Here is a 26,650-nt window from a genome sequence, read left to right as displayed (position 1 = left end):
CGGCGAGTGACTGAGACAGCGATCTGCCGCCGTATCAGGTGGTCAGATATTACGCTGGGGTTATTTGTGTGATAGTCATATGTGGTGCAGTAGCGTACAGCTAGGTAAGAAGCGTCAAATGTGCGCCAAGTTAATCAATTTTGGTTAAGTTAGCACAGGGACACAGATGCTGCTCGATCACTGTCGCCAGGAAGTGTGATTGGATTTGGACAAAAGTTGTCAATTAGCTATCGGGGTTCGTAACAGCCCATATACAGGGTGTTTCACTAAAAGTGTCAAAAAGTAAAAGGTAATAATGCACATAATAACAATGTTTTCTACGAAAATTTGCATACCATTTCATCCGCAATTGTTGGACATTTGAATATATAAAAACGATAGCACCGTCACTCAAACCTATTCCACATATCCGCCCCTTCTTTTGATGCACCGTTTCGGCACGAGTCCGTAGGTGCCTCACAGCCCGTTTTCATCTTCAGCGTCCAGACTGTCGGCAAAGCCTTGAATGGTGCTCTTCAGCTCCCGAAGTGATGTGACTTGAGTCTTCCTCAGCTCTGCGAGTGCTACTGACCAAAACCAGAAGTAAAACGGTGACAGATCGGGGCTTTGCGCTGGCCAGAGGCGGGCGGCGAGGCAGCTGATTTTTTGGTGCAGGAACTTCTAATCCAGCCAGTTCCTGGTGGTTACAGCCATTATAGTGGCTGTTTTTGATAACTTGCAAGGCCTTGGCTATTTCTGATGTTGAAATTAGCTTCTTGTTATCTTCAAAGACCCTCAAAAAGACCCTGACCTTTTCAACGGTTTCCGCCGAGAGGTGGAGGACACCGTCTTTTTTGGACTGCGACCGGCATCGAAGGAACCCTTTTAAACCTCTCAAGAAGCCCTTTGAACCTTTTATAATCTGGAACGTAGCGAGGTGAGAGAATAAAACGTTTCCTGAAAAGTCGGCATACGGTTTCAATGTTTGTGATGGCACCAAAGGTAAGTGTAATTCACCCCTCCTGTTGCGGTGTAAATAAACTGTTCTTGTTCTGCATAAGGAAAAAAACGACTAGTAACTTTGGCCTCCTGCCCTCGCTCCGTATGAGGGTAGAATATATCTTAAATGGACCAAGCATAAATGTCCAAAAATTTGCAACCAAGCCACGTGCGCAACCACGTGATTTGCATATTTAATATAACTTTAATAGGCGTTTACTTTTTGACACTTTTAGTGAAACACCCTGTAGATCTTCCAAGCTGCGAATAACTAAGGATGTGAATCTCTTGCATGATCCGTCGGCTGTTCTTTGATACAAATCAACCCAATAAGACCTCGCGCTCTTTTCGCTGTGACCCTGCGTGACCTGGTGACCCCATCTGACCCATTATCTCGTCCCACAGGCTCGTCACCGTACAGCATGGGCGGCGCCGGCACGCCGGGTCCCATGATGTCGCCTCCTCCCGCCGACATGGGCTACAACATGTCCATGAACGGCTCCCAGTACAACAGTCAGAGCCAGGTGAGTTGTGGACTGGACAGACGGACGAACGGACGGACGGAAGGACGGACGGACGGACGGACAGACGGGCAGACGGACGGGCAGACGGACGGGCAGACGGACGGACGGACGGGTCGCACAGGAACCCTGGGGCACTCCGACCGACCGTGTCCCTCCAGCGCCTAACCCGTGATTGACAGAACATTATTCACTGCCGGCGCAGACCCAAGGCCGACGATTTAGGCGCCACTCGCCACAACAGAATCACACGAATGAAAACAAACAGTGTTTATTTAACGGAGATTGATGATTAATGATGACACGCTACTTGTCATCACGTGAAATTAGAGTCACTGCTCAATGGATCGTGTACATAATCGCTCGATGAAATTTGTTTTGATTTTTCATTATTATTTTTGTGTTCACAATTACATTTCTCACCATTTGCCGGCCCATATTTCATTCATTATTTGTGGATAACGTTTTCAGTGGCTTCTGTCATTGTCTCGTGCATTCAATGTATCTGGGCCATCTCTCGATACGCTCCGCCGGTCCCCACTGCACTGACCTCTGAGCCGGTGTCCAGTGACCATTCCGCGCTGACGACCCATCCCGTCTGCCCGTTTTCAGGGCGGCTATTCCGACTCACAACCGGGGATGGGCTACTAACGGCGCGTCGTCAGCCCACCGAGGTGAGTGTCGACAGCGACGCATCGGTTCCGACGACGATGGCGGCGACAGTGGTTAGAGACGTGCGGGGTGGGTGGGGTCAGTGTCCTTAGCACTCTCTGGTGAATCAAACAGTTTGTCTCGTGTAAACCGCCGTTGCCGTCGTCACCACTGTCACTGTCTCCGCCGTGGCCATGCGTCGTGTTTGTGGCTCGTCCGTCAGCGTGCCGCTCGTAGGTTGCGGCGCAGCGTATTTACGCCGGCCGGGTGAGGCCGTCCGTCTTCTCAGCTCCATCTGATAGTGTCGGCCTTAGCGGCTCGTGAGGGCAGGTGGGGAGGCGACGCGATCGGTGATACTATCGGCCCTGTCCCCGGCTCGACCGAAACGGATAGCCCGGGCGGCCGGGTGTCGGGTTTGGTAAAAACATGAACGGGACATGGCGTCGAGAGATCAAGAGGTTTGTGGGACGGAAGGGACGCACCCAGGATGTAACGGGGCGATGAAGAATGCCGGTGACTGATCGGGGTGTAACACACCCGGCTCGGGCCAAATTGCAATTATGTCTCGCCAATAGGGGACGGAAATGGAACCGTGCTGTCCGTGTGTTTCGCCGTCTGGCGCTCGATGCGCCCATTCGGTATGCCTGGCCGGCGGGCGGGCCAGCGGTCGGATCGCCGTCGCTTCGTCCGTCCCGGGATCGGGCCGACGCCGACCGCTGCATTTAAACAGCCCCATCAGCGCGGCGACCGGCCGACCGGCCCACAGCCCATCACCGGCCGACCGGCCGGCCAGACGGCGCGCGATGGCAGACGTCGCTCCCTCGCCGTCCGCTCTAGGGGTGGAGAGTCGGCGTCTGAGACGATCGGTTGGGATGACGGCGTGTGATGGCTGATGCGAGCCCTCAAGTCGATATTTGGCGCAGTTTGGGTGAAACTTGACTGAGGTGATGCTGGTCCTCATTGGTCCGATCGAAACCAGACTCATTTCTTCCTCGAGCCAAATATTTTGTAGGAACTGCCCACGTGTATCATCCGTGACCGTGAATGACGTCCTACTTCAAGCACATTACTACCAGGATACATGTGTTGGAGCCTGCTCAGACATGCGGCCAATCACCTCTCAGTCTGTCTGCACACTGTGCACTCGGCTGTCTGCATACTGTGCACTGTGCCGTGGCTGGCTGCTCTCACCGCCTGCAACCACAGACTCTGTGCTCCTCTCTTCCCACATACTAACTGCCGGTACTTACATACGCGGCAGCATGGGATTCTCTTCCGGCATCGATATTCATCGCATCAGCGTGTGATACCCATGCGACACAGCGTGACAGTTCGTGTCGGCCGTGACGGCCGTGACAGCCGTTATCACTGTCTCAACGCCTGCCGGCGAGACGGCAGTGGGCACCGTCCCGTCAGAGCCGCGCCCCCGATTCGCGTCTGCGCCGGACGTGTGCGTCCTCAGCTCGTTAATCATCGACGGCGGGTCGGTACATCATCGTACGGTGTCGGAACGCGACGTGCCGACGGCCGCCGAGCGGCGATGACGCCTCGCCGAGGATGACGGACGGGCGGTGACGCCGCCGACGGGCGGTGACGGCCGGTTAGAGGTCGGTGACGCTGTCCGTGGTGAGGTGACAGTGAAGACCGATGGCGAAGACAGGGAATGGGTGGTGACGGTTGGTGACACTGGGCGATGAGTTATTGCGGTAGCCGGTGTAGTTGTGCACTATATTGATGAATGCCGCCACACGCTTGGAACGGCATTTATAAACTAAATTACTCCGAAATTTTACATGTTCATAAGAAACATGTTTTCCAAAAACCACTGAAGACACCAAAACTTTCGATTCATCCGGCGAACAGCATCACCAAGTCACGACCTTACGAGCTGTTTTCGGTAAGCTGCAGCCACCCCGTCAGTCCCCGACCTGTAACGGGTGTGCTCAAACCAGCCCCATCCATCTCCAATCTCCCCTGGCACGGTACGATCTGCCCGCACAGGCCGGCCACCACGCGGCCGGTCGGGCCGCGCGCCGCCGGCGGCCGGCCAGGTAGGCGTTCATTACCGGCCGAGCGGCGGGCGCGGCGGGGTGCCGGCCCGGCCACGGGGAGCCGGCCGTAAATTAGACGCCGAGCGCGATGGCGGCCGACGGCAACGGGCGGGGAGAGGGGAGGGTGACGGCCGAGGGACCAAACACCGCGCGGCGGCGCCGGAGCAGGGTCGGGCCGATCGCCGCGCCGCCCGACAGCTCGGACGCCGACTTCTCGGCGCAACCCGCTCGGCCGGCCGGACGGCGATGCGGCGAGAACAATCGGCTTTTGTGCGCCATTGTCCCGCTTTCAATTTCCAGATGGCGGCGGCGAAATTTTTCCGGTCGGCGCTATTGTTTGTTGTCGGCGGAGCGCTGAGAGACGCTCGCCTCCCGGACGGTCCCGGCGGGCGGCCGACGGCTGAAACAAGCCGACGATCGCCGCCAAACGCCGCGAAAATGGCAGACAAAGCTGATCCCGACCGACTCGGTGAAAAATGCGGCCATCACGAGCGCTCAATACCAGTCGCTGTGGAGCGCTACGAACACGGCTTGACCTGATGTAGTGGCCGTGTGAATGACTGGGACAGTTTGTCTCTGGGAGGATCGTCGTGGAGTAGGGTACCTACTTGAGATACCTTTGTGTTCAGATTCCCTGCTCCACTGACCGGTGGTTTCTGTTGCAGAGTCTGACAGCGGCGTGATCGTCCGGTGGAAGACGCGGTGACCTGAGGCTGCTCTGAATCCGCAGCCCGCCGAGGGTCACCGTGACCGGCCGCCGGGGTCGCGCTCTTCTCGCTCGTGGTGAACGCTCCCCGTGCCGTGCCGCGTGTTCTCCCCGGTCTGACAGACTGCTGGACAGTCCGGACTGAGTCAGCCGGTGGGAGGCACGGCCGGTCGGCAGGGGCAGCCCCACGACTCGGACAGCCAGGCCCGCGGACAGTGGAGTCTGCCAGCCGACCGGGCGGCGCCCGGCGAACCGGCGGTGAACTGTGCACCCCGGAAGGGTCAGTCAGCGAACTGTGAGGGCCTCCGTGGCCCGATGGGTGGACCGTGAACTCCAGTTGGGTGGCCAGTGATCGGGGGACACGCGGGTCGAACTGAGCGGGCCGGCGTCCCGCGTCATCAGTGACCTGATCAGTGACAGTGCTGGACGGACCGCCGAGCTCCCACCGTCGGAGGTTCCTCCCCAGACTCGGCCGGGGCCGAACAGCCGCCGATCACACCGCTCTTCATTTGTAATGCCCTGCTGCGCCGGCGTGGCTCAGTTCCGTTGCGCTGTTTGCTCGTGTGGCCAGCCGGCAGTTCGCTCTCATGCATGGATATTACGTTTCGGCGGTGCCGCGCGCGCCGTACGGCCCGGGCCCGGAGCCGGGCCGCGGCGGCGCCGACCGCCGGGGCGCGGCCGCGGCCGAGAGGTTTTGTTCAAATTGTGATTTTCCGGGAGCGGCGATCCCTCCCGGGAGCTGTTACGTTCTCGGCTCTGCCGCCCCGGTTTTGTATCGTGTATACTCATTATGTACCGTATTGTACGTGCCCCAATAAATGTGTCCACGTTTTGTACAAACGTACATAGCAACCTCACATCTGAGGGCCCCCGTGCTGCGTATGAAAGTGACTGTGTTGTGAATGTGTGCTGAGAAGTAGAAAGAAAGTATTCTCAATGCTTGCAAAGTGTTCTGTCATGCTGCGAGGTGCGGAACGGAGGTGTGAAAATGTGTCACTCGTTTGCCATCAGGCGACGTCAATGACCGGTGCAACTCGGAACTCCCATACCACCACGCTGCTCATTGAGCGCTGTCTGCAGCCTGCAGGTCCATTCGACAGGTGTTCAGTGCTATCCCCAATCTCACACAACCATTTGTGCATTAGTTATCCTTTTGAAACACCAGGCCGCTATCGTTTCGCCGCTGAAGCCGGCCATTTCAAACGGCCCGATCGTTGAAGCGATTGAGAGCGAAGCGAGCCCAAGCGTTCGATAGGAGACGCCCGGTGGCGTCGCGTCGGCCAAAACAACCGAAAACTCCATTATCTAAAAGCGGAAGCGGCGACAAAAAGTCGGATATTGCCGCAGCGATGGAGGCGTCGTGACGACGGGCTCGCAGCTGGGCCCATTTCGACGCGGCTGGTGCGTATCGTTCGCCAAAACTGTGCCTTTAGGGCCACGGGCGAAGGGAAGTAGACGGGCGCAGGACAATGGGGGCGACACTTTTAAGACTGACAGTGACACTGGGCGTGAATTTTGTGTTTTTATTTGCGATCAGCCGGCGGATAGCTGGAGTTTCAGTCGTTAAACAATCACTCTAACTTCATCGAAAGCTTAACGTCGACAGTTGCCTGCCCGTTTCAAGTGAAATAATGTTCAGTTTCATGGAAACATTGTGTATTTCCTCTCCACTTGCATGACAAAGGGCCACTCTGCACACAGCGATACGATGCACTTTGATACTAAAGTATGCGAACTTATTTCTTTACAATGGTTATTAAAGCCAACCGACGCCCTTTAATATCGGTTTACGAGCGACTCAGACATTCAGACGGGCAAGGCAGTGAGTGGTACGCCACTCTTTAGCATGTTGTACTAGGAATCAACTGCACTTTTCCAATGAATCATAACGGCGGAAACACAACCTCAATAATTCTGATAGAGTGCGAGTCACCATTTGAGGTGAACATGGAATATGTCTTGCCTGTCTTTACGCTCGTTAAACGCTCAAAGCTCACAGTACAATTTGCCAAGTGGCGAATGCATAAAACACTGAAAGGCCAATTGCTGCAATAACCCACCCAAACGTAATACGAAATGGCGCGTTACTGACTCAAACGGTGGGTTACTGGTTTCCATACAGCTCCGGGCTTGATCCAATATGTGGTGCATTGAAGTGACTATGAAAAATATCGTAAAATAGGGCGAGAGATGGAATTCATTTCAAGTGGAGGCAATACACGGGAGGAAAGTACCATTTCTTTCCACCAGACACACCATTCACATATCACAGGCATCACGTGAGAGATCCTTAACCATTGGGATTGTGTCTCCACTGTGTAACAATACCGACATTGTGCGTCGGATTTGAGTCAACTTATGCCCACGGATGGCACCAGTCACAATGTCACTTATAACTCCAATGGAGCCAAACGGCTATGTAGCGCGATGCTTCTCGAGGCGCTAATGGCCAGCAAAAATACGAACACTAAATGATTAAACGAACAAGGCAGCAGTCGAAGATTCATGGACGAGTCTTGGACTATCCAATGGGAGAAGCCACTTGGGTGTCCACTCAATGACTGAGAGTGTGTACAGACAAATCTGACAACTTCTGAAATGGTCCGATATTAAATGGTCCCATCTTTAAACATAACGACGCAAACTCGTCTCTCGCACGGCACCAGGCCCGTAACTGTGGTCAGTGTCATCTATCGACTGCCATTCGCAACTATAGTACGTGGTTTCTCCGCCAGGGGCCTCTGTGCTATACACAGCGCAGCAACTCGTGGTGGACAGTGGTCGACGCGAGACCGCGTGATGAGAAACGACGGCTCAAAGTCCTCCTCCGGTAGACCAGAGTCTGAAAGAGATGAACGGACTTAAATGCGCCACCCTGCCACCAAAGTCATATCAATGGACAACCCACCTGCAGCAACCGTCCAAGAGACCAGAAATCGATGCTGGCCCGAGACAATTTCTCTGCATAGATCGTCCAAAGAAGTTTTCTCTCAAAGGAGTTTTTCTCAGGACAAACCCATCCACATCCCCTCACGCTTCCCTTTCCGGGCTAGCGATCACCCCCACCAGACAACCGGTGGTTGATGTCGGGTCCACAATGGGATCCGTTTAAATCCTCTCCGGGGTGACCGTTTAGGGAAGCGAGCGGACTGTCCCAACGAGGCAATCCGGTCCCACCGCCGCTGCGGATCAATGTCGATGGCTTGCACACCCCAATGTCAATCCTATCCTAACATCCTGATAGTGCAATGGCCCTTTTAGGCCGAAATAGCCAGCTCCCAACAAAACAGGAAAATCAAACCCTGACGTCCGACGAATTCGGCCGACCGATCCGTAATTTTTTCTCTCTTCGCGGCTCTCTTTCCGGTCCTCCCTCCTTCCCTCTCCCCGCCCACCTACCGGGCAGCCAGCTGAACGACCCCAGTTTGTGCGAGCAGCGCGGGCAGCTGAGGCGTCCCCGCGGCTGGCAGAGCGCGGTAGTCATCCAGGGTAGCGGCAGCAGGCGGATGCAGCCGGCGGTCACACCAGGCTGAGGACGGAGCGGAGTGGGGTTAGGGAGGGGCAATCAGGGACTCGGGCAGTACAGGCTGCTATTGAGTTTGGCAACTCAAGTGGTCACAAGGTGTAATGATTCAAGTGAATGTAAAATTGTAATTGTGCGAGTGCTCAATAAACCACACCAGTAGTAATTTGGCTGAGATACAATCGAACAAACAACTGTTGATGAATACACAATGGCAGAGTAACTCGAAGTACAACTGCCTCACAAACTTTTTCGTAGCCCCATTACTTCATCAATACTACCCGATGATGATACTACCAATACTACCCGAGCAGAAACCAAATAGACGTAACATCATCACTTCTCAGTCTAACTCCTCAGCTGCACCCACAGTCTATCCACATCACCCCTATCTCACCATCCCTTCACCATCCTCACCGCCTTTTCCTGCTCCTTGACGACTGAGTGCTCGGAGAACAGTGCCGTGCGGCACTGTCGGCATCTGTAGACGGCCGCCGGGGGACCGGCCGCGCCCGGGAGGCCGGCGTCAGCCACCAGCAGAGGTTCAGACAGCGTCGTCAGGCGGGAGATGTCTGACGGTGCAGGTGGTGGGGGATGGTCAGATACCGGCCGTGATGGCAGTGGTGGCGGTGGGAGTGAGGGGTGGGGGTTGACAATGGGTGCATGCTGATAATAATTTATAGATCGAACGTGGGATTTCACTGCATGCGACGCATTGTGCGATCGACGGCAAAGCAGAGACTATGGGCATAAGGAAAACATCCCCGATTCCCCGTAACTATACTTTTGAACGGCAGGAACCCATCACTCTCAATTTAATCTACTTCCAAACTGTTGTTCCTCTGTCTTACTACTTCGTTCCTGCTGACTCACCCATTCCGGCGGCCTGCGCTGCGGCACGGAGCCTGTACCGACGGAACTCTGGCTGCTCGAGAGATGTGCGACACCCGAGTCGTTCGTACAGCTCCAGTTGTCGACGGAAGCCAGCGTTGGGGCTCACGCACGGCCGACAGTGGCGCAGCCTGGCGGCGGAGGGGCGAGTCAGTGATAATGGCGTACCGGGCGTACCCTGACGGCGCGGTGGAGAGGACAACAGATGTACTCAAAGAGGTTAGGTAATGTAACACTGCAGCGTCCGGAGGAGAGGGATACAGCGATTCATCACAGATGTTAGATTCGATAATCCGTTGCTCAGTAACGCCAGCACTACTGACCTCTTGACGGCGTCGTCGGCAGAGATCCCGTGTTTGGCCATCAGATAGGCGGCACAGGCAGTGGCACTTCGGGAGACGCCGTGCCGACTGCCGAATACAGCAAGGGGGCTGCGTCAGTGAACTGAGACAAACATACACACTGAGGGATTATATCACAGCATCGGTGTTTGAATAAAATAGCAACTAATAACTAGTACGGATTGAGTTTACATCAGCCACGAGACGAGGAAGAATGCAATTGAACACCAAAAAAGCTAAGGACAATCGCATGCTGATTGCTGCCTGAGTCACTTACCAGTGCACATATACAGCACATGTCAGCAGTCCAGTCTTAATAAACGACACTATGTCGTCAAAATGAGAGAGCAGATCAGCTGTTACTAAGTCATCCACTGAAAGGAAAAGAATCACTAATTTCATCAAATAAAAAATGACTGAAGCAAAAAATGATATAACTAACATCAACAACAACTAAACTATTTCACAATTTGAAGCAAAAAGTTATTTCGCTTTTAGTCAGCATCAGCCGCAGCGCATCACGCTAGTGATAATAATTGATGGCAACAACTTTGGTAATCAAACACACACTAACCTTGTATAAATTTATGCTCCAACACGCCGGATGGAATCTGAGACAAATCATCGCTCTCGATGGTCAGCACCTTCACAGTCGAACTGGTATGGGAGAGCAGAAAATCTTGCAACCCCCTTCTGCTACCTGGAAGCGAATGATATACCAGTCAGCCCACACCACTGTGGAAGTGTCGCTCGGTGGGAGGACGCTATCACTCGGTGGGAGGACACTATCACTCGGTGGGAGGACACTATCGCTCGGTGGGAGGACGCTATCACTCGGTCACTCTACAGTTATTATTTTCATAACTAAGAATATGAGCCTTCGGACAAAGTCAAAACTGCCCGTAAAAGGTCATGTTGCACAACAATTGATTTGAATTGTAGTTTGCACAGTTGAACATATCCAAGGTGGTTTGAGTGACTGCTGGGCATTAGTTGCACCTTGCCCATTGCCTAGGGAAAGAGACGTCACAATTCTGAATATATTTTGTGGTTTTAGCACCCTTACTCAACGCAGCACGCATTTGCACTTTCCGCCATCGTTATAAAATAATGAGATTACTGACGAGCTTCGAGAGCAGGATCGTCGTAAAATAGCAGCATTAGAGACCAAGATTATCATACATGACATAAGTTGAGATGAACAATAATTCGAAACTGCTTTTGCGTACAAAGGCCTGGGCCCTTGGCAACCCCTTTGATCTAAATTACCGGAGATTTAGGGGCAGGAAAACACGCATAATAACGGTTTCTCTTTAGCGCATTTTGCACTTAAATTGCAATCCATTTGTAACACGTAATTTACTCATCTCTTTGGTATTTAAAACGATATCAAGTCGCACAACTATAAGGAAACTTGAACATACCTAAAAACAGGCCATCCTCCACTGGATTAAAGTCCATGGCAGACGAAGATCTGACCAATTTCTTCCACCGCTAGGACAAACATAGCAACCCTAGTCCGTACGTTAAAACACAGCTTGGAAGAGAAATCCCTGTAAATACAAGGCACCATGTTAGGTCGCACTGCACGTCAATACCGTGTTGAACATTCTGCTGTATTAAACAGAGCACACAAACACATAAACAAATTATTTTACGAACCATTTATCGAGTCAAGATATGAGTCAAGTCCTAATGGTTGAGTGGATAGCTATGAGCCCAGATACTAATCCTCACCAGCTTCGTACTTCTTAGTAGCTCAAGTTCAGTTGACAGCCATATCTACTTGGCACTGGCCATTGCGCAAAACATGTGAGGGTCTACGTAAGCCGAGGTACCTAGTCCGCGGCGGAAGTTGACCGCTACAATCACAGTGCACCTGCAAAGCCGCCTGCATCGCAACGATGGTAGTCGCAGCGTTTCCAGTCTATTTCATTACAGCCAAACCCAAAGTTGCAATTTCGTCATCATCAGCTTGGCCAAAAGTGGAGATAATGGAGAACAGAGGGTCATCAGGGCAGTCTCATGGCGCACCCGATATGTGAGCTGAATGAAGGATAAAAAGAAGAAAAAGATCTAGTTATATGATGAAGCAATATGCATTTGATGAACAAATGCAGCTAAATCTCAAAGTAAATGGTCAAACTAAACATGTAAGTTGTAACTACTTTCCTCACTCATCACTGCCACCATGACTGAAGCTGAAGGACAAGTTTGGCAGCCGTGTCATCAGCCCTGGGCTGACAAACTGACATGGCTGCCTCGCAAGGCCACCAAGGCCCAGCAGACTGGAAATTGGAAAACATCCATGCACTACGCCGGACGCCCGTGAGGCCGACATTCGGCGCAAGCAATTTTGCGCTCAAATTTTTGCATGACTTGTGTTGAAAATTGGGTGCCTATTTGTGCCAAAATCAGGCCACTTTTATATAAAGCACATGTGCACATCTACCGATCAAGGCTATATCAATCAACCAGACAGAGCGGTCCGGGGCCTTGGACGCCCTCCCGTGTTTGAGCGTCCGAATAAGTTTTTTTTTTCACTGAAACCCAATACCTCAATACGCTTAGCGCACTGTAGCGTCGTGCCGTGAACCAAGGCCAGAGCCGGAAGTTCCGGGGCCGCAAATATCGGCGGAGCGGTGTGTTCGAGGCTGGCGGGCGTCAGCGGGGGCCGGGCAGCGGAACAGCACGTGCTCCGGCACATCAGCCTCCTCCCGGCACACGGCACAGAGCGCCGCGGGGCACCGCTTATCGGGGCACTGCAGGCATGCCACGGAGTGGAGACAGCCGATTTGGTGCACGTACTGGAGCGAACGGCCCCAGTGGCCCGCACTCATCTGGTGCACCGAAACGGCATCCTCTCGGTCCTCTCCGGGGATAGGGAGCGGCGGCGTGCTCCCAATGAGTGGCTTGACTAGTAACTAGGACCAGTTGTAACGCCATTGATGAGAGGCAGCACAATGAACCGCCCTGGTCAGCGAACGGGCGTTTGAGGGCAGGGTGGCCGCTTGTTTCGCTAGGTCTTCCGCGCTCTCATTCCCCGCGATACCTCAGTGGGCAGGAACCCACTGCAGTGTTTTAAGGACGCTCGGCGATGTTTAACAATGAACAGGGTCTTCCATACCTATCTCCACAGCGAGGTTTGAGGCCTCACATGGGTGGCCGTTCCTCCGCTGAGTGGACTCAGGGCGGCTTGCCAGTTCGAGCACGCGACGACCGGTGCTGGGACGTCTCGTCCCGAAAACTCTCCAGAGCCGCCCGCAGGGCGAATCTGCTGCTAGATTGACCAGTGTGCCGACTAAATTCGGTGACCATCTTTCACCAAAAGTTGTGGCCGCCTTGCGCCGAAAAATTCAGCCGCTGCCATGTGCCGAATTTGGTGCACGCGAAGGTACGCCGAACGTGCGCTGAAATTTTCGGTGCAATCCCGCCACTACGTACACCACCCAGACATATTTGGCCCGCATAGCATGCATTTTTTCCAGTTTGGCCAATGCCGATCATGCCCCCCCCAGCCCCCAACACCATTGCTTGACTGGCTTTGGTCTAAAGTGCTATCCAGTGTCCCGTAGCTCAGCCGGTCCCATAGCTCAGCTGGTAGAGGACTCCGCGTGGTGAGAGCACGCGTTCCCGGTTATGACAGTCAGGGTTCTTCGAAGCGCGACAGGTGCTTGACATCCAGAATTGGAGGATCAAAAGCATGAGTGACCTGACCTGAAAAGACTGAGACTTGAAATTTTCAGGATAGGTGTGAAAAGGTTGCCCCAGAGGCTATGCCAAATTTGGCGGCGCTAAGTATGTGCTGCCGTTTCTACGTCATTTGCGAAAAACCTTAAGGGTGTTGCATCAACCCCCCTCGCTGGGCGAGGGTTATGGCTTGAAAGTTGATATTGTTAATTTTCTTAGATTTTTCACAACTTGCATATTTGAGATGATTTTCTATAGTAACCTATCTGTATCTCACACATCAACATACTTCATCTCTTAGCATTCAATAAAATGATGCTAGAAAAGCTGAAAACGCCCGTCGGGAATCAGGATAAAATAGCAAATCATTTGCAAATAAAGCAAATAACAACACCCTCTGTCTTAAAAGATATCAACGAGCTCATCCTAACCTTCACTCAAAATATACCCTGATCCTAACCCAAATCCTAACCCACACCACTCACAAATACAGCGCGAGCAAGGCCCTATATACCAGGTAGGGTCGTCCGGCGATTCTACCTGATCGTGACGTCAGCTCGTGACGTCATCTGGGGGCAAGTCTTGAAGTCCCGTTTAAGTCCTATGCAAATGGGCGATTTTTGAAGCGCTATAGAACAAACTCTGCTAAAGCTAGCACAAAACTAAGTGCATCATCGGAAAGCCGAGACATTTTTCTTCGAATTATCTAAGACGCGTTTTTCATTAAACCCTTAACCCGCGCACCGACGGGGGTCTGCGCCAACTTAGTACCGACGGGGGGGGGGGCGGATGACCGCCCCCCCCCCCTGAGATCTCGAGAACGAAGCAAGATAGCGACAAGCGGTAAACGGCATCGGATACGCACGGTCAAGATCTACAATTTTTACTAAGGTCATTTTCAGGTCAGGTCAAAGATGACGTCACAGGGGTCGAAAAAGTCAAAATGGCGGCGCTAAATATGGAGAGTTTTTCTCGAATAACTTTCGAATTAGTCAAGATAGGAACAAACTAAGGGCATCATCGTGATCCTCTCGTCAATCCGCATCGAATGATATATAAATGTTGACCTCGAAAGGTCAAGGTCACGTGACCTCGAGGTCATCATGTATATCATTCGATGCGTCTTGACGAGCTGAACACAATGAGACCATCCACGCGTCTGTATCTTGTTCCTGTACGGAGTTATTGGCCAAAAACCTTTGGTGACCTTTGATGACGTCACATGACCTCACAGCTGCCCAACAGCAAAACAGACCTCAAGGTAGTGAAGGTTGATCGTATATGAAGTCATGTATGGTATATGGGGCCATTCCGACCCGTTTTAGTGGTAAAAACAGGGAGTTGATTTTTCCCCCATTGACTTATAATGGGGAGGTCGCGAAATTGACCTGACCTTAGGTCACCGATATCAAAATTCCGAGATATACAAATTGTAGCTACTAATGACCTAATAACATCCTGCGACTTTCAAAGGCCTCCGACATCTACTGTAGCTCTGGCACGGTGACAAAGTTGCAAAAAAGTGACTTGAGGTTGGGTCATTCAAAGTGACCTGGTGACCTGACCCTGAAAGGTAGGAGGTTCAAACTTGCACACCATGTGTAAAATTGATAAGGGAATAGTCATACCAAATTTCGCGGCGCTACGCGCCGCGGTTTTCCCGCTATTCGCGAAAAACCTCAGGGGAGGGGGGCGGATATCCGCCCCCCGTCGGTGCGCGGGTTAAGTTTTTTTCCAAAAATGCGTAAAAAAGCCCCCATGCCTCCGCAGCCTCCCTTCCGCCGGCCGCCACGCCGCCGCGGTAGTGTAGTGGTTAGGATGCTTGCGCCGTAATCTAAAGATCGTGCGTTCGAATCTAGGCGCGGGTCGTACTTAAATCGAAATTGCAAGCAGGATGTGTTTTTTCTTGATAAATGACTTATTATACAGCTAACTGTTCATAAAACTATCGATAACAATTGACAAACACAAAATATAGAATACATTCTAATAAAACAAATTCAAATATGGCGGCCGTTGCGCTAGGCTCCGCCCCCGACTCCGCCCCTTCGTGTGACATCATCTGTGCACTTGGACACACAGGGAGATAGGGGACGACATGGGCCTGAGCGCGAGAACAACAACACCGTATTCATTTGATCATGTCATAGGATCATGTGCAGAAAATGTATCAGGAACTATAAGTAATAAAGGCAAAGCTTGCCTTGACCTTCCACAAACTGTTTATTTCTTAAGGTTTGTGTCATGAAATTGTGTATCAAATCTCAATTAGTCAATTTATCTGTATTTTATGAAGCATAAAATGTCATTTGAAGAGGAAATCTGGATAAAAACATAAAAAGGGCAGTCTTTACAAAATAATTTCTAGCGATCTGATTGGTTGTCTGTCATTAGCACGACAAACGGATTCTGTTGAATGCATAATTCTTTGGATGCCGTAGATGGCGCATCAGAGACAAATGTTCGCGGAGATGGAAGTCAAAGTGGGGGTAGTATAGGTGAGGCATTTTACTTTATTTTGAGTGATGTTTAGTTGATCGATGCTAGCTGAAAGTAAGGATATTGAACTCCTAAACTCTGGCTTAATATTCATAGAATAAAATCTATAGATGGCCTCGAAAATAAAAGTACATTTAATAGCGATCCCTATTCTGTTGCCAGTAGGTAGCCTGAGATTATAACCCGGTTTACATAGCATTTTTGACGAGGCTCTAGCTTGTTAATTTGGCGATAATTTCGATGCAGTGGTCTTCAAATATTTAGAGAGGATCATTTTGTAAATTGTTAAGCACCATTGGCATCTTTTGCAACATCACAGACGGAGATATAAGCTTGCAACAAACCCTATGTAAACTGGGTTTATGTGAAATGCGAATATGAGCCTCTAAAAATAGCTCTGATGAACTATTAGGTTAGGTTAGGTTAGGTTAGGTTAGGTTAGGTTAGATGTCTTTTGTTATTTGTCTGGATGGATGAATTGGGGGTTGTTTCGTCTGGTTCTAGATCCTAACAGCCATTGATTATGCTGAGCACTGAGCAGTGCCTACTGCGAGAGATAATACAGACCCGGGCTGATCAGGGCCCAGTCCCTGAATCTTTTGCTGCCATGCAAAGGTAAAATCATGTATCTGTGTCATCATTTTTAAGAAAACAGCAACATACAGGGTTTTACCCTTGCATGGTAGTATGGTTTACCACCTTATGCAACACCCCAAGAAGAGGTATCATATCTCACAGACATGTAAACCCTGACACAGGAATGGCTGCTGCTAACAAAGATGATCTCTATCTGTTAGATTCTCTGTCTATATCTCACTTTTCCTTAGCATTTTACCCATTTGCAGATCTTTGGAGCATCATCCATCACTATATGTATAAGTCATATGTAGTCTTTACAGTCATTTTTACTTGTTTAGGTCCTCAAAAAAAAAAAAAAATCAGAAGGTACCTACAGACACTGCATACATACTCCACAGAGAACTTGCAGTCCCTGTGCCATCCTGTGCAGCCATTCTCTTTCCTCACACTTGAATAATTTATTTATACCACACTTGGATATGGGTAGCCAGCGCCTAGCTGGCCATTATGGCCAGCCCAGGTATGAACAGCCCTTATATTGTTGAGCTGGTCAAACAATGTGCTCAGGCCTCAAACTCATCTGGTTGGAGTTGGACATAGAGGACAATGGACAGCATTCTTAACATTGTAAAAAAAAATACATAGCCCAATTCTCCTTTGCTAAACAATTAATTTACAGCTATAATGTAGAACTCAATCAAACTACTTCTGTATATGTTTCAAGCTATACTTGCCCCTTTTCTGCTTCAGGAGGCAGCCGCAGTCTGGCACTCTCAGTTGACCGCCGACTTCTGCTGTTGTAACGCGTCCGTCTGCGGTCCGTCCGCTGCTCTCTGCCGCACCACCGACCGGCGTCCGTCGCCAGGTGCCATGGAGCGTGTGGCGGCGCTGTGCGGCCGCGCCGCGGGCATCCTGACCGCAGCCATCAAGTACGGCTGCATCGTGCACTGTTCCACCGAGTACGTGGCCGACGTGGTCATCTGCACCGGGCCCAGCATGGAGCCCACCATCTACTCACACGACGTGATCGTCACGGAGAAAATCAGCCCGCTCCGACAGCGGATCGCCGCCGGCGACATTGTCGTGGTGCGCTCACCGTCCGCTCCCCGTAACAACATCTGTAAACGCGTGACAGCCGTGGCCGGGGAGCGCGCCGGCACGCGCGGCGTGCTCGTCCCGCGCGGTCACCTGTGGCTCGAGGGGGACAACGCGGCCAACTCGAACGACTCGCGCAACTTCGGCGCCGTGCCGGCTGGCCTGGTGCGCGGCCGGGCCGTGCTCAAGCTGTGGCCGCCGGCCGACGCCGGCTGGTTTGACTCGCGTGGCTGGCGGCGGCAGCACGGCAGAGAGGAGCGCCAGCGCTGGTGAGGACCGTGTGGGTGCTGGATAGGTCGGACTCGGTGGCAATGTGCTGTGATGGAGACAGGCGCCGCAGCGGGAGCGCCGCCTGTGGCCGGAAGTCCGCAGGTGACAGGTGACAACAAATGACTCCGGACTCGGCAGGTGACAACAAATGACTCCCACTCTACGGATCGGAGCGTCATCTCCTCGGTCGGCATCTAGGTAGGAATTGTTTGACAACAGCTATTGGCGGTTCGGTCAGTCACCTCGAACGGACTTGTTGGATGTAGTCATATTAGTCGTGTTACCCTAATTTTTCATCATGTGTGGCATCAGTAAGTAGTATTTAAATCAGATTTTGACTCAGGACGGGTTGTTGGACATTAGTCATCATTTTCACACGTCGGAGCCATGAACGATAGCACCAAATGTTCTCACACAGTGTGTCACCAAGTCTGGAGTCCTCCGTTTACGCCCTCCGTTTACGTTGCGGATTGTTTGCAATGCGGATGAATCCACCAGCAATACAATATACATACTCATGTGCAAACTGCTTGTCACTTAGTGAGGCCGTGTGGTCCCATGCATCGCTAGAGCGCTGCTGTTTCCAGTTTCGCTTTTTACCCACATCTAACTTGGATAAGCTTGTTATTCTTTGAACGTTTTCAGTTCCTTCACAATTCGCTTATGTGTTCCGCTGTCACTTGGTATCGTCACTTTTCATCACCCATTTCACCTTGTCAGTACGCTCCAGGCAAAACACCATTTCGGGCTTTAAATATATAATTTCTTTCTGTTTAAAAAAATACCTGCTTGTACAAGATATAATACAGAAATGAGCACTACACCTAGGTAGGCTAATATTGCTCCATATCTATCACAACGTGAGTCTCGTGCCTACCACACAAAGGTACGCGTTACCCTCTAGGGCTACCGGTCTGCAGGCGGGGAGAGGCGCCCCAGGCATGCAAACCTCTGGCGGCGGGCGGGCGGGGCGGGGCGGCTGGTGTGCGCGCGCGACTTGAGCGGCTGGAGGGGAGAGAGGAGAGAGCAGAGAGAGAGGAGAGAGCGGCCCACGGCGGCTGGCAGAGCGGCACTGAAGCGGGCCCGACGAGCCTCGTCTATGGCTAGGGCGACACGAAGAAGCGACTGTCGAGTGGGAGAACACCCGCGCAGCCAGCCGACAGCCGCACACAAGCCAGGGAGATCGACACACTCCGCTACGTAGCCTCAGAAACAGTGTGGTCGTGTGGGTGAGCTATGCGAACCAAACTTCAATGAGCACTACAAGAGATACATGGAGAGCGGGAGATTCTCCAGAACGGCTAAAACTTTTCATCGAAGTGGCTAAGCATAGCTCCAGTGAAGCCTCCCCTTAGCGAAGTTCATTGCCGCTGCCACTGCCCGCGCTCCTACCCTTTGGCGGCGCGTGTTGGGGAGCACACACCCGGGGCCATCGTAGGGCCCCCGTCCGGGTCAAGGTCACTAGCCGAGGTCATGTCACGTCACAGGGGGCACGGGGCCGCCCGAAGGCGCGCCGATAGGTCGCTCCGGCCTAACGTCCCGGGAGTCGCATTACTCTCACTGTAAATCACTACTATCGGTCACTGACTGGGCTGCTAGAGCACTACGAAACCCTTTGATTCAATCGGCGGTAAAGCTTCAAGCGGCGACTATTTACCACGTACGTGTGAGTTTTTCAGGCCCTCGTGGTCTGGGCACGTCATTTGTAAGCATTCGGGAAATAAACGCCCTAGATGAGCTCCACCGCACAGGAATACGTTTTCCACGAACTTGAACCTTGTCTCGCCACCCCTGGATCGCACGTAGCAACTCATCGCCGCCAGCAGCGCCCCTTATGTACAGATCAGCGGCCAGTTATCCCACAGGCCCGTTCACATGCCATGTCACCGCGCGGCATCACACGGCGGTTGGCAGACATCCCTCGCACAGCCACCAGCATCCACGCAGGTGGCGACATCCTTACTGCAGGTGGCGCCACCAACACCCGGCTCAGCGCAGCTAGGTGGCTCGGCAGGCGACTACGCTAATCGCGCGCGGCACGTTATGGGACGGTACTATCGGATCGGGCCTAGGGTCGCTCGTGTTCTCGCCTGTAGCTCCTCAGTCACCCTCGGGGCGGCCGACGCGGTTTGTGGCCGGCACCCCGCACACAGCTCCAACAACAATAATATCACTCTCTCGCGCGACCTGCAGTGTTTTCATGGACCAGGCACTTTCTACCGCCGGCAGGTGGCGTGGCGCGGCCGGGAGTGGCGGCCGGCCGTCCCCCACAGCGCCCTCCTACCCGCTCCGGCAGCAAGCGCTATGTAAAACCTTACAAAATCAACAACACCAGCGACCGGGCCGGCCAGCAGTGGCGGTAACCGAGCCAACCAGCCGGCGTGCGGCCCGCACCTCACTCAGCCGGGCCCGACCTCTGACTTGAAGATGATGTCGGACTTGTGAAAGGAGGGACGGTGCCCGGTGCGCCGACACGCCTCCTCGGCTCTCGCGAAGTTGTTCTCCGATTTCGGCCGCGGCAGCCGGGCGAGCGCCCGCCCGATGGAGAGGTGGTGGAGGCTGATGCTGTTGTGGTGCGGCTCCGACTCCTCCTCGGAGCTGGGTCCCTCGGGCTCCTGGACGGCGATGGCGCTCACCAGCGCGTTCACCGTTCGACAGTCCGACTGCAGGTCCTCCCGGTTCGAGACGATGCTCGGGTTCTTGCCGATCTTATTTAGCCTGTAGGAAGACAAGGGTTTGTCAATATTATGGTGGCTAGTCTCTAAAGCTTCGGCGATTAGAAGTGGTTAGTGATAGTGGATAATTCAAGGTGCAGACGATCAGAGGTTGGTGTTTTTATCGCGTACTATTGTGTGTTTTCCGGGTGGAAGAAATTAATTTGATTACCTACACCCGACTCACAACTGTCCGAGCAGAGTGAGTTACGTAAGACAGCGAAGAGAATCGGGCGCACAGTGAGCTTTAGACGGAGAAGACGAAGAAATAAGAGCTCACGGGGATTGCTGGTCTCGAAGATTTAGTCGAGAGACGCTCAGGCATAATTTAGCGTAAAATACATAGTACTCGTGAGTTGTTGCCATGTGAAAGGAACGATGAGGGTATGTTAGAGCTGCTTAGATCAGAGAGGTCAAAACAGTGACACGGACCTATGTGTTAATGTACCAAGGTCTATAAGAGAGCATAATATAGACGACAGATATAAAAAAGAAGAGCACGTAGCCTGTGAAAGCAAGACAATGAATGGGCAAATGTATTCCTATATTTATCTGCTATATGAGACTGCTGCCTTCCTATATTTCTACAGTTTTACGCTTCCAGGCTGTTGTCAGCCACTTTTGCTAGATTTTGTCCGGTTTTGATGTGAGGGCGACGGAAAGACCGTCGCAGGTCTATGGGATGATAAAATATTGTGGAGGCATTGGAATCATCGGACAATCAACGGCTCGCCGCAGTGGCCGTCCCACCGTGACGGCCTGTGGTAGAGAATGTCACGGTGGGACGGGAATGTCCCGTTGGGACCGCCCGGCCTAACGGGAAAAAAGGTTGTGCGTAGTCCAATAAAGGACCTGGCGGCTTCAACACCTGTAGAGGGTGGGCGTCAGCCTGGACAAGTAAGCTATAATGTAGTCGTAGATGATGATGTGGATGGGTTGACCCGGAGGAAAGCTCAACTTGACGCATGGCCGCGCCGTGAGCCGACCGCAACCAGCCGTTCTACTGGTCCTGCTCGGCAGCTCGGCGGTGCAGTCTATCTGCAGGCGCCTCTACTAGTGCCATCTAGCGGCTGGATTTTCATCGAAAGCCGTACGTATCAAGATTCAAGAATGACATTGTTTTCAGGCCTACTAGAGATGTTCCCTTTTTAGCGATTTTTGATTGGGCATTTTTAAGACCATACCTACTGAAAACCAAAGCTTGTCACACATTTTTAATCTCAAACAACCTGATCGGAATTCCGGGAAATTGACACATGTCAGATTTTTCATCAATCTGGCATGTGCCTACATCAGATTTTGTCACGTTCGAATCATGGCTTTCCTCGCCGCAGCTTCCCAATGATAGCATCGTTTTACGGCTTTAATGGGTTATTATAAGATAAATTACTGTATTCATAATAGTAATAAGTGGGTAATTGCTTCACAAATATTTCAATTGTAAATTGGCAAGATCTGGCTATACACGTAGATTATTCTTGCATTCATTCATTCACAGGACTGATAATACTTGAAATCAAAGCCTTTGGGCACGTCAAAACCAGTGCAGATGAGATTAATGATCCGCTGAGCGGAGCACGCGTTTCCCCTTAATGTAAGAGAGCTCAAGCAGAAATGATAACGGTAGAACCGGAACCCATATCACCTTAACCCTAGAACGCCTAGGGGGGGGGGGGTTGTATCAACCCCCCCCCCCTGAGGTTTTTTCGAAGTGCACGCTAAACGGCTTGTCGTAGCGGGCTGAAATTTTCAATACCCTCTGGGGCAACCTTTGCGCATCTTTTGCCGAAAAAAATTGATCGGGTCATGTCAGGTCACGGAGTTATGACGTCATAAGAGGTACAGCCTCCGGCCGGATTTTCACAAACTGAGTGCCAACGCCCGAGGTTTCCTGCCGGTGGTACGGACATCGGTTGATGGATCTTGATGAAACTTCCCATGCATGTTGGGGCAAGTATTGGCTATCATATGGTATAAGAAATTTGACCGGGTCAGGTCAGGTCACGGAGCTATGACGTCACAAGAGGAACAGCGTCCGGTACTATTTTTGAAAAGCGCCCGAACCACTATTTTGCTAATTCTTGTCACCTCAATGGGAATATGCAGCAATATTAGCTTCTATAGGGAGCAAATGGACCTCCCAAATCCAAAAATACAATCAGATTTCAAAAATTTAAATTTTGATTTTTCGAATTTCTGCCGCCGACTGTGACCTTGCCGACTTCCGGCGCTCCCAACGCGCCATTTTTAGAGCTAGGGAAACGAAATACATACCAAACGATAGAGAATTGATCAAGGAACACGATAGTGAAGGTTTCAAGTCGATATCTCCCACCGTTTTGCCGCAATCGCCGCCGAAAGTTGAAAAAAGTCTATTTTTCCGAAAATTTGACCTTTGACCGGTCAAAAGTAGGTCAAATGTTGACCTAGGACCAAAAAATATACCACCAATCGCGAGATCTCGTTGAGAGCAATCCGTTGGTTTTTTCCGCTAAGCTCTATGACCTTCCGTTTCGAAACGCCAGGGGGGGGTCGTAACAACCCCCCCCCCCCTGGTCGTTCGTGTTATGAGAAATGGCCTGGTCGTGCGAGGGTTAATAATTCTACCAGAAAAGCCCTCACAAACAGCTGTGTCATGTATCACTAAAACGGTGCTCTTTTTCGGTCACATCCTGCCGTCTCTGAGCCTGGCACCTTCTTGAGAAATGACATAATTCTTTCGAAAAAAGAATGAGTTTTATGCAGCGAATTTTACACTTGCATCAGCTTTCTTTACGGGTCATGGTAAAACGTAAAACGTAAACGTATTTAGATACTTGTAATAGGCAGTGCTCTGTAACCAATGACTTACCATGGAAACTATGCATACGAACTATGGGACTGAAAAAGATGTGACGGAAATTGTGTGATAGAATGGTGCAATGGAATGGTCTCATGGAAACGACATTTTTTATTCTCATTAGTGGGTATCTTAACGTTCTCTCTAATCAATTATAAGAACACGTAAAGTTATCCCGGCTGATGATCAGCCATATTGGATGTTCTCTCTTGCATATAATTAAAAAGGTCGACGGCTGCATCGATTGTGTTGTAAAATTACAAAATTACGATTGCCAAACTTTCTTATATAAATTGGTTCGTTATTCATGAATTTTACCAGACTTAGTTCGGACTGAGTAAAGACAACATCCAGTCAGGTCAGACCAGGTGAAACGTTGAAGGGTAGGCTTCAGGTCAGGTCAGGTTAAGCCATCAAGTCCGTTCATTTCTCACCTTTCGGCAGCTACGCTCTCCATGGTGCGTCGCATCAGTGGATAGCTGTCGAGCACGGCGTTGAAGTGCTCCACGGACAGGGAGAAGAGGTTGCAGTACGTCTCGGCCCTGACGCTGGCCACGCGGCGCGCGTTGGTCAGCAGGCAGATCTCGCCAAAGTAGGAGCCGTCGCTGAGGGAGGTGGCCACCTCACCGTTGATGGTGATGTCCACTATCCCCTCCTGGATGAAGTACATCTTGTTGCCGATGGTGCCCTCCTTGATGATAATGTCACCTGAAGAGGATCGGCGCAGAGGTGAGATGTGGACGCCTTTTTAGATGATAGACTTACGACAAGGTCATTCGGGTAACTCTTCCGTCCAGCTTGAACCGTTTAATTGCATTGTCGAAATAGCTGCATGAAATAGAATGGATAGCAAGTATGTATAATTCGTTTGATCCTTTGCTTCCATTGCTAGGTGTTTCTTTCAGGCTAAAATTCTTTACTTTTATGTTAAACTCATCACGAGTTACACACTACAACCCATCATCTGGTTCCCTCCAAGCAACAGACCACTGATGGGACCCGCCTCGCCCGAAGACAAGGAAAACGTGCTAATTACAAGCGGGAGAAATGCCTACTCGTCTAAAATGCATCCCTGGACAGCAACAGGCGCAACATAATGTGCTGGTCACAATAGTGAACATGGGCTTCATATCATTGACAATAGAGGCATTCATAAACGAGCAATTATCATTTTTTCCGTTCATGGGCAATCATGCCTTTATGTCGTGCACGTGCATCGAAGTAAAGTTAACTGGCATGCCGATTAACTCCAAAAACGTCTGCATACGATACAATCGACAAACTGCATTGCATCAATGCAATGCATCATCTGGCTTTATCAACTAACTTCTCAAAGCAGAGTTAAAATTGTACACTGAAACATACCGTTCAACCAATTGGCCTGGAGCCACAGCAAAATTACATTGCATCCTTGTATACAATTGTTACTATGGAAACAGGACGACTTTGGAGACCGTCATACACAGCAGGGTTGTGCTCGACTCAAAAAAATTTGCCGACTCGACTCATCATTCAACTTCAGAATGCCCTGACTCAACTCTGACTCAAACAAGGAGCTGATTTTTCCCTTGACTCGACTCATGACTCAAGCGGCTCAATGAAAATATGAGTTGACTCAAACTTGACTCAAATTTGTTGTTGAGTCAAGTGTGTTGACTCAAAATTGACTCAGATAAAAAATTGTTGAGCGGGGGGGGGGGTAAAAAAATCTGGCAGCAGGGCCAGGCCTAAGTTATTAAGCGAGGGGAGAATGAAAAACTTATACTATATATTGTTTCTAAAAAGTTGAGTCAGCTGACTCATGTTCCTAAATGTTCTTGACTCAACTCAATGTCAAAAGTCATTTTACTGACTCAACTCTGACTCAACTCAACACCTTAATATTTTGGTCCGACTCAACTCTGACTCAACTCAACAGCTCAACATTTTATCCGACTCGACTCAAATCTGACTCATTTGAGTCAGAGTTGAGTCAAATTTCTGACTCGACTCATGAGTCAAGCACAACCCTGATACACAGCGTGCAGTTGGTATTGAACATGCGGATTCACCGTAATCTGACTGAGCATGTGCACCTGCAACGGACACACGCTTCAAGAAATCAGGCCCAATGCAGTGAGATGGAGAGTGCAAACCCCATGCATCTTTGCGTCACCTACATAGTTCTATGCTTTCATCTTGTCATCTCAATCAATACTGATATGGCCTTTACCTACTGAGGTGAGAGCAATAAAAAGCTGTTGATAGCTCGTTCATTTCGCAGTTCCTTCATGCCATTATCCGAATTCCAGAGTATGCTTCACTCAGGTAAGCTAATAATGAGTGATTGCTAGAATTTAATGACTCTTCCAACTATTAGTTGATCTGGTACGATGTCCATCAGGGGGCGAGAGGGCGGTAAAACTTAACATATAAATGAAACCAAACGAAAGCCAAAAATCGAGCGAAATTCTTTCGATGCCTCATTTTCCCTTTCCTTGTCGCTTTATTTGTACACTTCACCCTTACGCTAGGGAAGAACGATGCTTACTTAGCAACAAGTCTTGTTCCCACAATTACTTTCTTTATCCTACAATAACATTACTTCAATGGATGCTAAGAATATCACCTTTGTAATCCCCGACAGAAAATCAGTTTAGGGCATAATTCATTTGCCACCTAGAACCGTAAGTCTATCTCAAAATTTTGATAGGCTACGTTTGGTCAGACATTGGGCTGCTGGCTTCTGTTTTATATACGGCCTGGCGGTGACATATCGCGCAGTCATCAGACATCTGGCTATATATTAACCCTCGCCCATGTAGGGGGGGGGGTTGGTGCAACCCCCCCCCCCTGAGGTTTTTCGGAAATAGTGCAAAAACGGCGGCGCGCAGCGCCGCCAAATTTTGGGTACCTTATGGGGCAAGCCTTGCGCATCTTTTGATAAAAAAAATTTGACCGGGTCATGTCAGGTCACGGAGTTATGACGTCACAAAGGGAACAGCCTCCGGCCGGATTTTCACAAACTGAGTGCCAACGCCCGAGGTTTCCTGCCGGTGGTACGGAGATCGGTTGATGGATCGTGATGAAACTTCCCATGCATGTTGGGGCAAGTATTGGCTATCATATGGTATAAGAAACTTGACCGGGTCAGGTCAGGTCACGGAGCTATGACGTCACAAGAGGAACAGCGTCCGGTACTATTTTTGAAAAGCGCCCGAACCACTATTTTGCTTATTCTTGTCACCTCAATGGGAATATGCAGCAATATTAGCTTCTATAGGGAGCAAATGGACATCCCAAATCCAAAAATACAATCAGAT

The 26,650-nt window shown here is 50.9% G+C and overlaps 4 protein-coding genes across 18 annotated transcripts in view; 2 read left to right on the top strand and 2 right to left on the bottom strand.

Moving 5' to 3' along the window:
* LOC122369915 (homeobox protein extradenticle-like) overlaps nucleotides 1–5,854 on the top strand; it is a 70,831-nt gene extending 64,977 nt beyond the window's left edge. For all 4 annotated transcript variants that reach the window (XM_043345065.1, XM_043345066.1, XM_043345064.1 and 1 more), the window contains exons 7-9: nucleotides 1,384–1,502; nucleotides 2,112–2,173; nucleotides 4,867–5,854. In XM_043345065.1, coding sequence (XP_043201000.1) covers nucleotides 1,384–1,502; nucleotides 2,112–2,150 — 158 coding nt within the window. In that variant the 3' untranslated portion in view covers nucleotides 2,151–2,173; nucleotides 4,867–5,854. The remainder of the gene's footprint in view (nucleotides 1–1,383; nucleotides 1,503–2,111; nucleotides 2,174–4,866) is intronic.
* Nucleotides 5,855–6,546: 692 nt separating this feature from the next.
* On the bottom strand, nucleotides 6,547–13,843 carry LOC122369914 (dual specificity protein phosphatase MPK-4-like). 4 transcript variants are annotated; one of them, XM_043345060.1, is made up of 9 exons: nucleotides 13,784–13,843; nucleotides 11,087–11,215; nucleotides 10,237–10,362; nucleotides 9,940–10,036; nucleotides 9,645–9,731; nucleotides 9,304–9,452; nucleotides 8,848–9,002; nucleotides 8,307–8,436; nucleotides 6,547–7,749 (listed from the first exon to the last, which is right to left on the bottom strand). In XM_043345060.1, the coding sequence occupies exons 2-9, from the start codon at nucleotides 11,121–11,123 to the stop codon at nucleotides 7,598–7,600; spliced, it is 933 nt and encodes a 310-aa protein (XP_043200995.1). In that variant the 5' UTR covers nucleotides 11,124–11,215; nucleotides 13,784–13,843; the 3' UTR covers nucleotides 6,547–7,597. The 4 variants fall into 4 exon arrangements, with proteins under 4 accessions (XP_043200995.1, XP_043200993.1, XP_043200994.1 ...); XM_043345058.1 differs by having other exon boundaries at nucleotides 13,813–13,843; XM_043345059.1 differs by having other exon boundaries at nucleotides 13,825–13,843.
* A 1,916-nt stretch (nucleotides 13,844–15,759) lies between these two features.
* Nucleotides 15,760–18,321, top strand: LOC122369920 (mitochondrial inner membrane protease subunit 1-like). Of its 2 annotated transcripts, none has more exons than XM_043345084.1 (2): nucleotides 15,760–15,850; nucleotides 17,181–18,321. In XM_043345084.1, exon 2 carries the CDS (start codon nucleotides 17,301–17,303, stop codon nucleotides 17,796–17,798), a length of 498 nt encoding a protein of 165 aa, XP_043201019.1. In that variant the 5' UTR covers nucleotides 15,760–15,850; nucleotides 17,181–17,300; the 3' UTR covers nucleotides 17,799–18,321. The 2 variants fall into 2 exon arrangements, with proteins under 2 accessions (XP_043201019.1, XP_043201020.1); XM_043345085.1 differs by having other exon boundaries at nucleotides 15,837–15,905.
* A 257-nt stretch (nucleotides 18,322–18,578) lies between these two features.
* The window catches only part of LOC122369919 (potassium/sodium hyperpolarization-activated cyclic nucleotide-gated channel 2-like), a 55,801-nt gene continuing 47,729 nt past the window's right edge, over nucleotides 18,579–26,650 (bottom strand). For all 8 annotated transcript variants that reach the window (XM_043345081.1, XM_043345080.1, XM_043345075.1 and 5 more), the window contains 2 exons: nucleotides 23,783–24,056; nucleotides 18,579–20,513 (listed from right to left, as the gene is read on the bottom strand). In XM_043345081.1, coding sequence (XP_043201016.1) covers nucleotides 20,195–20,513; nucleotides 23,783–24,056 — 593 coding nt within the window. In that variant the 3' untranslated portion in view covers nucleotides 18,579–20,194. The remainder of the gene's footprint in view (nucleotides 20,514–23,782; nucleotides 24,057–26,650) is intronic.

Source organism: Amphibalanus amphitrite, unplaced genomic scaffold (assembly GCF_019059575.1).
Source record: "Amphibalanus amphitrite isolate SeventyFive unplaced genomic scaffold, NRLGWU_Aamphi_draft 001084F_arrow, whole genome shotgun sequence".
NCBI classification, from domain to species: Eukaryota; Metazoa; Arthropoda; class Thecostraca; order Balanomorpha; family Balanidae; genus Amphibalanus; species Amphibalanus amphitrite.
This window is presented reverse-complemented; position numbering and strand designations above follow the sequence as displayed.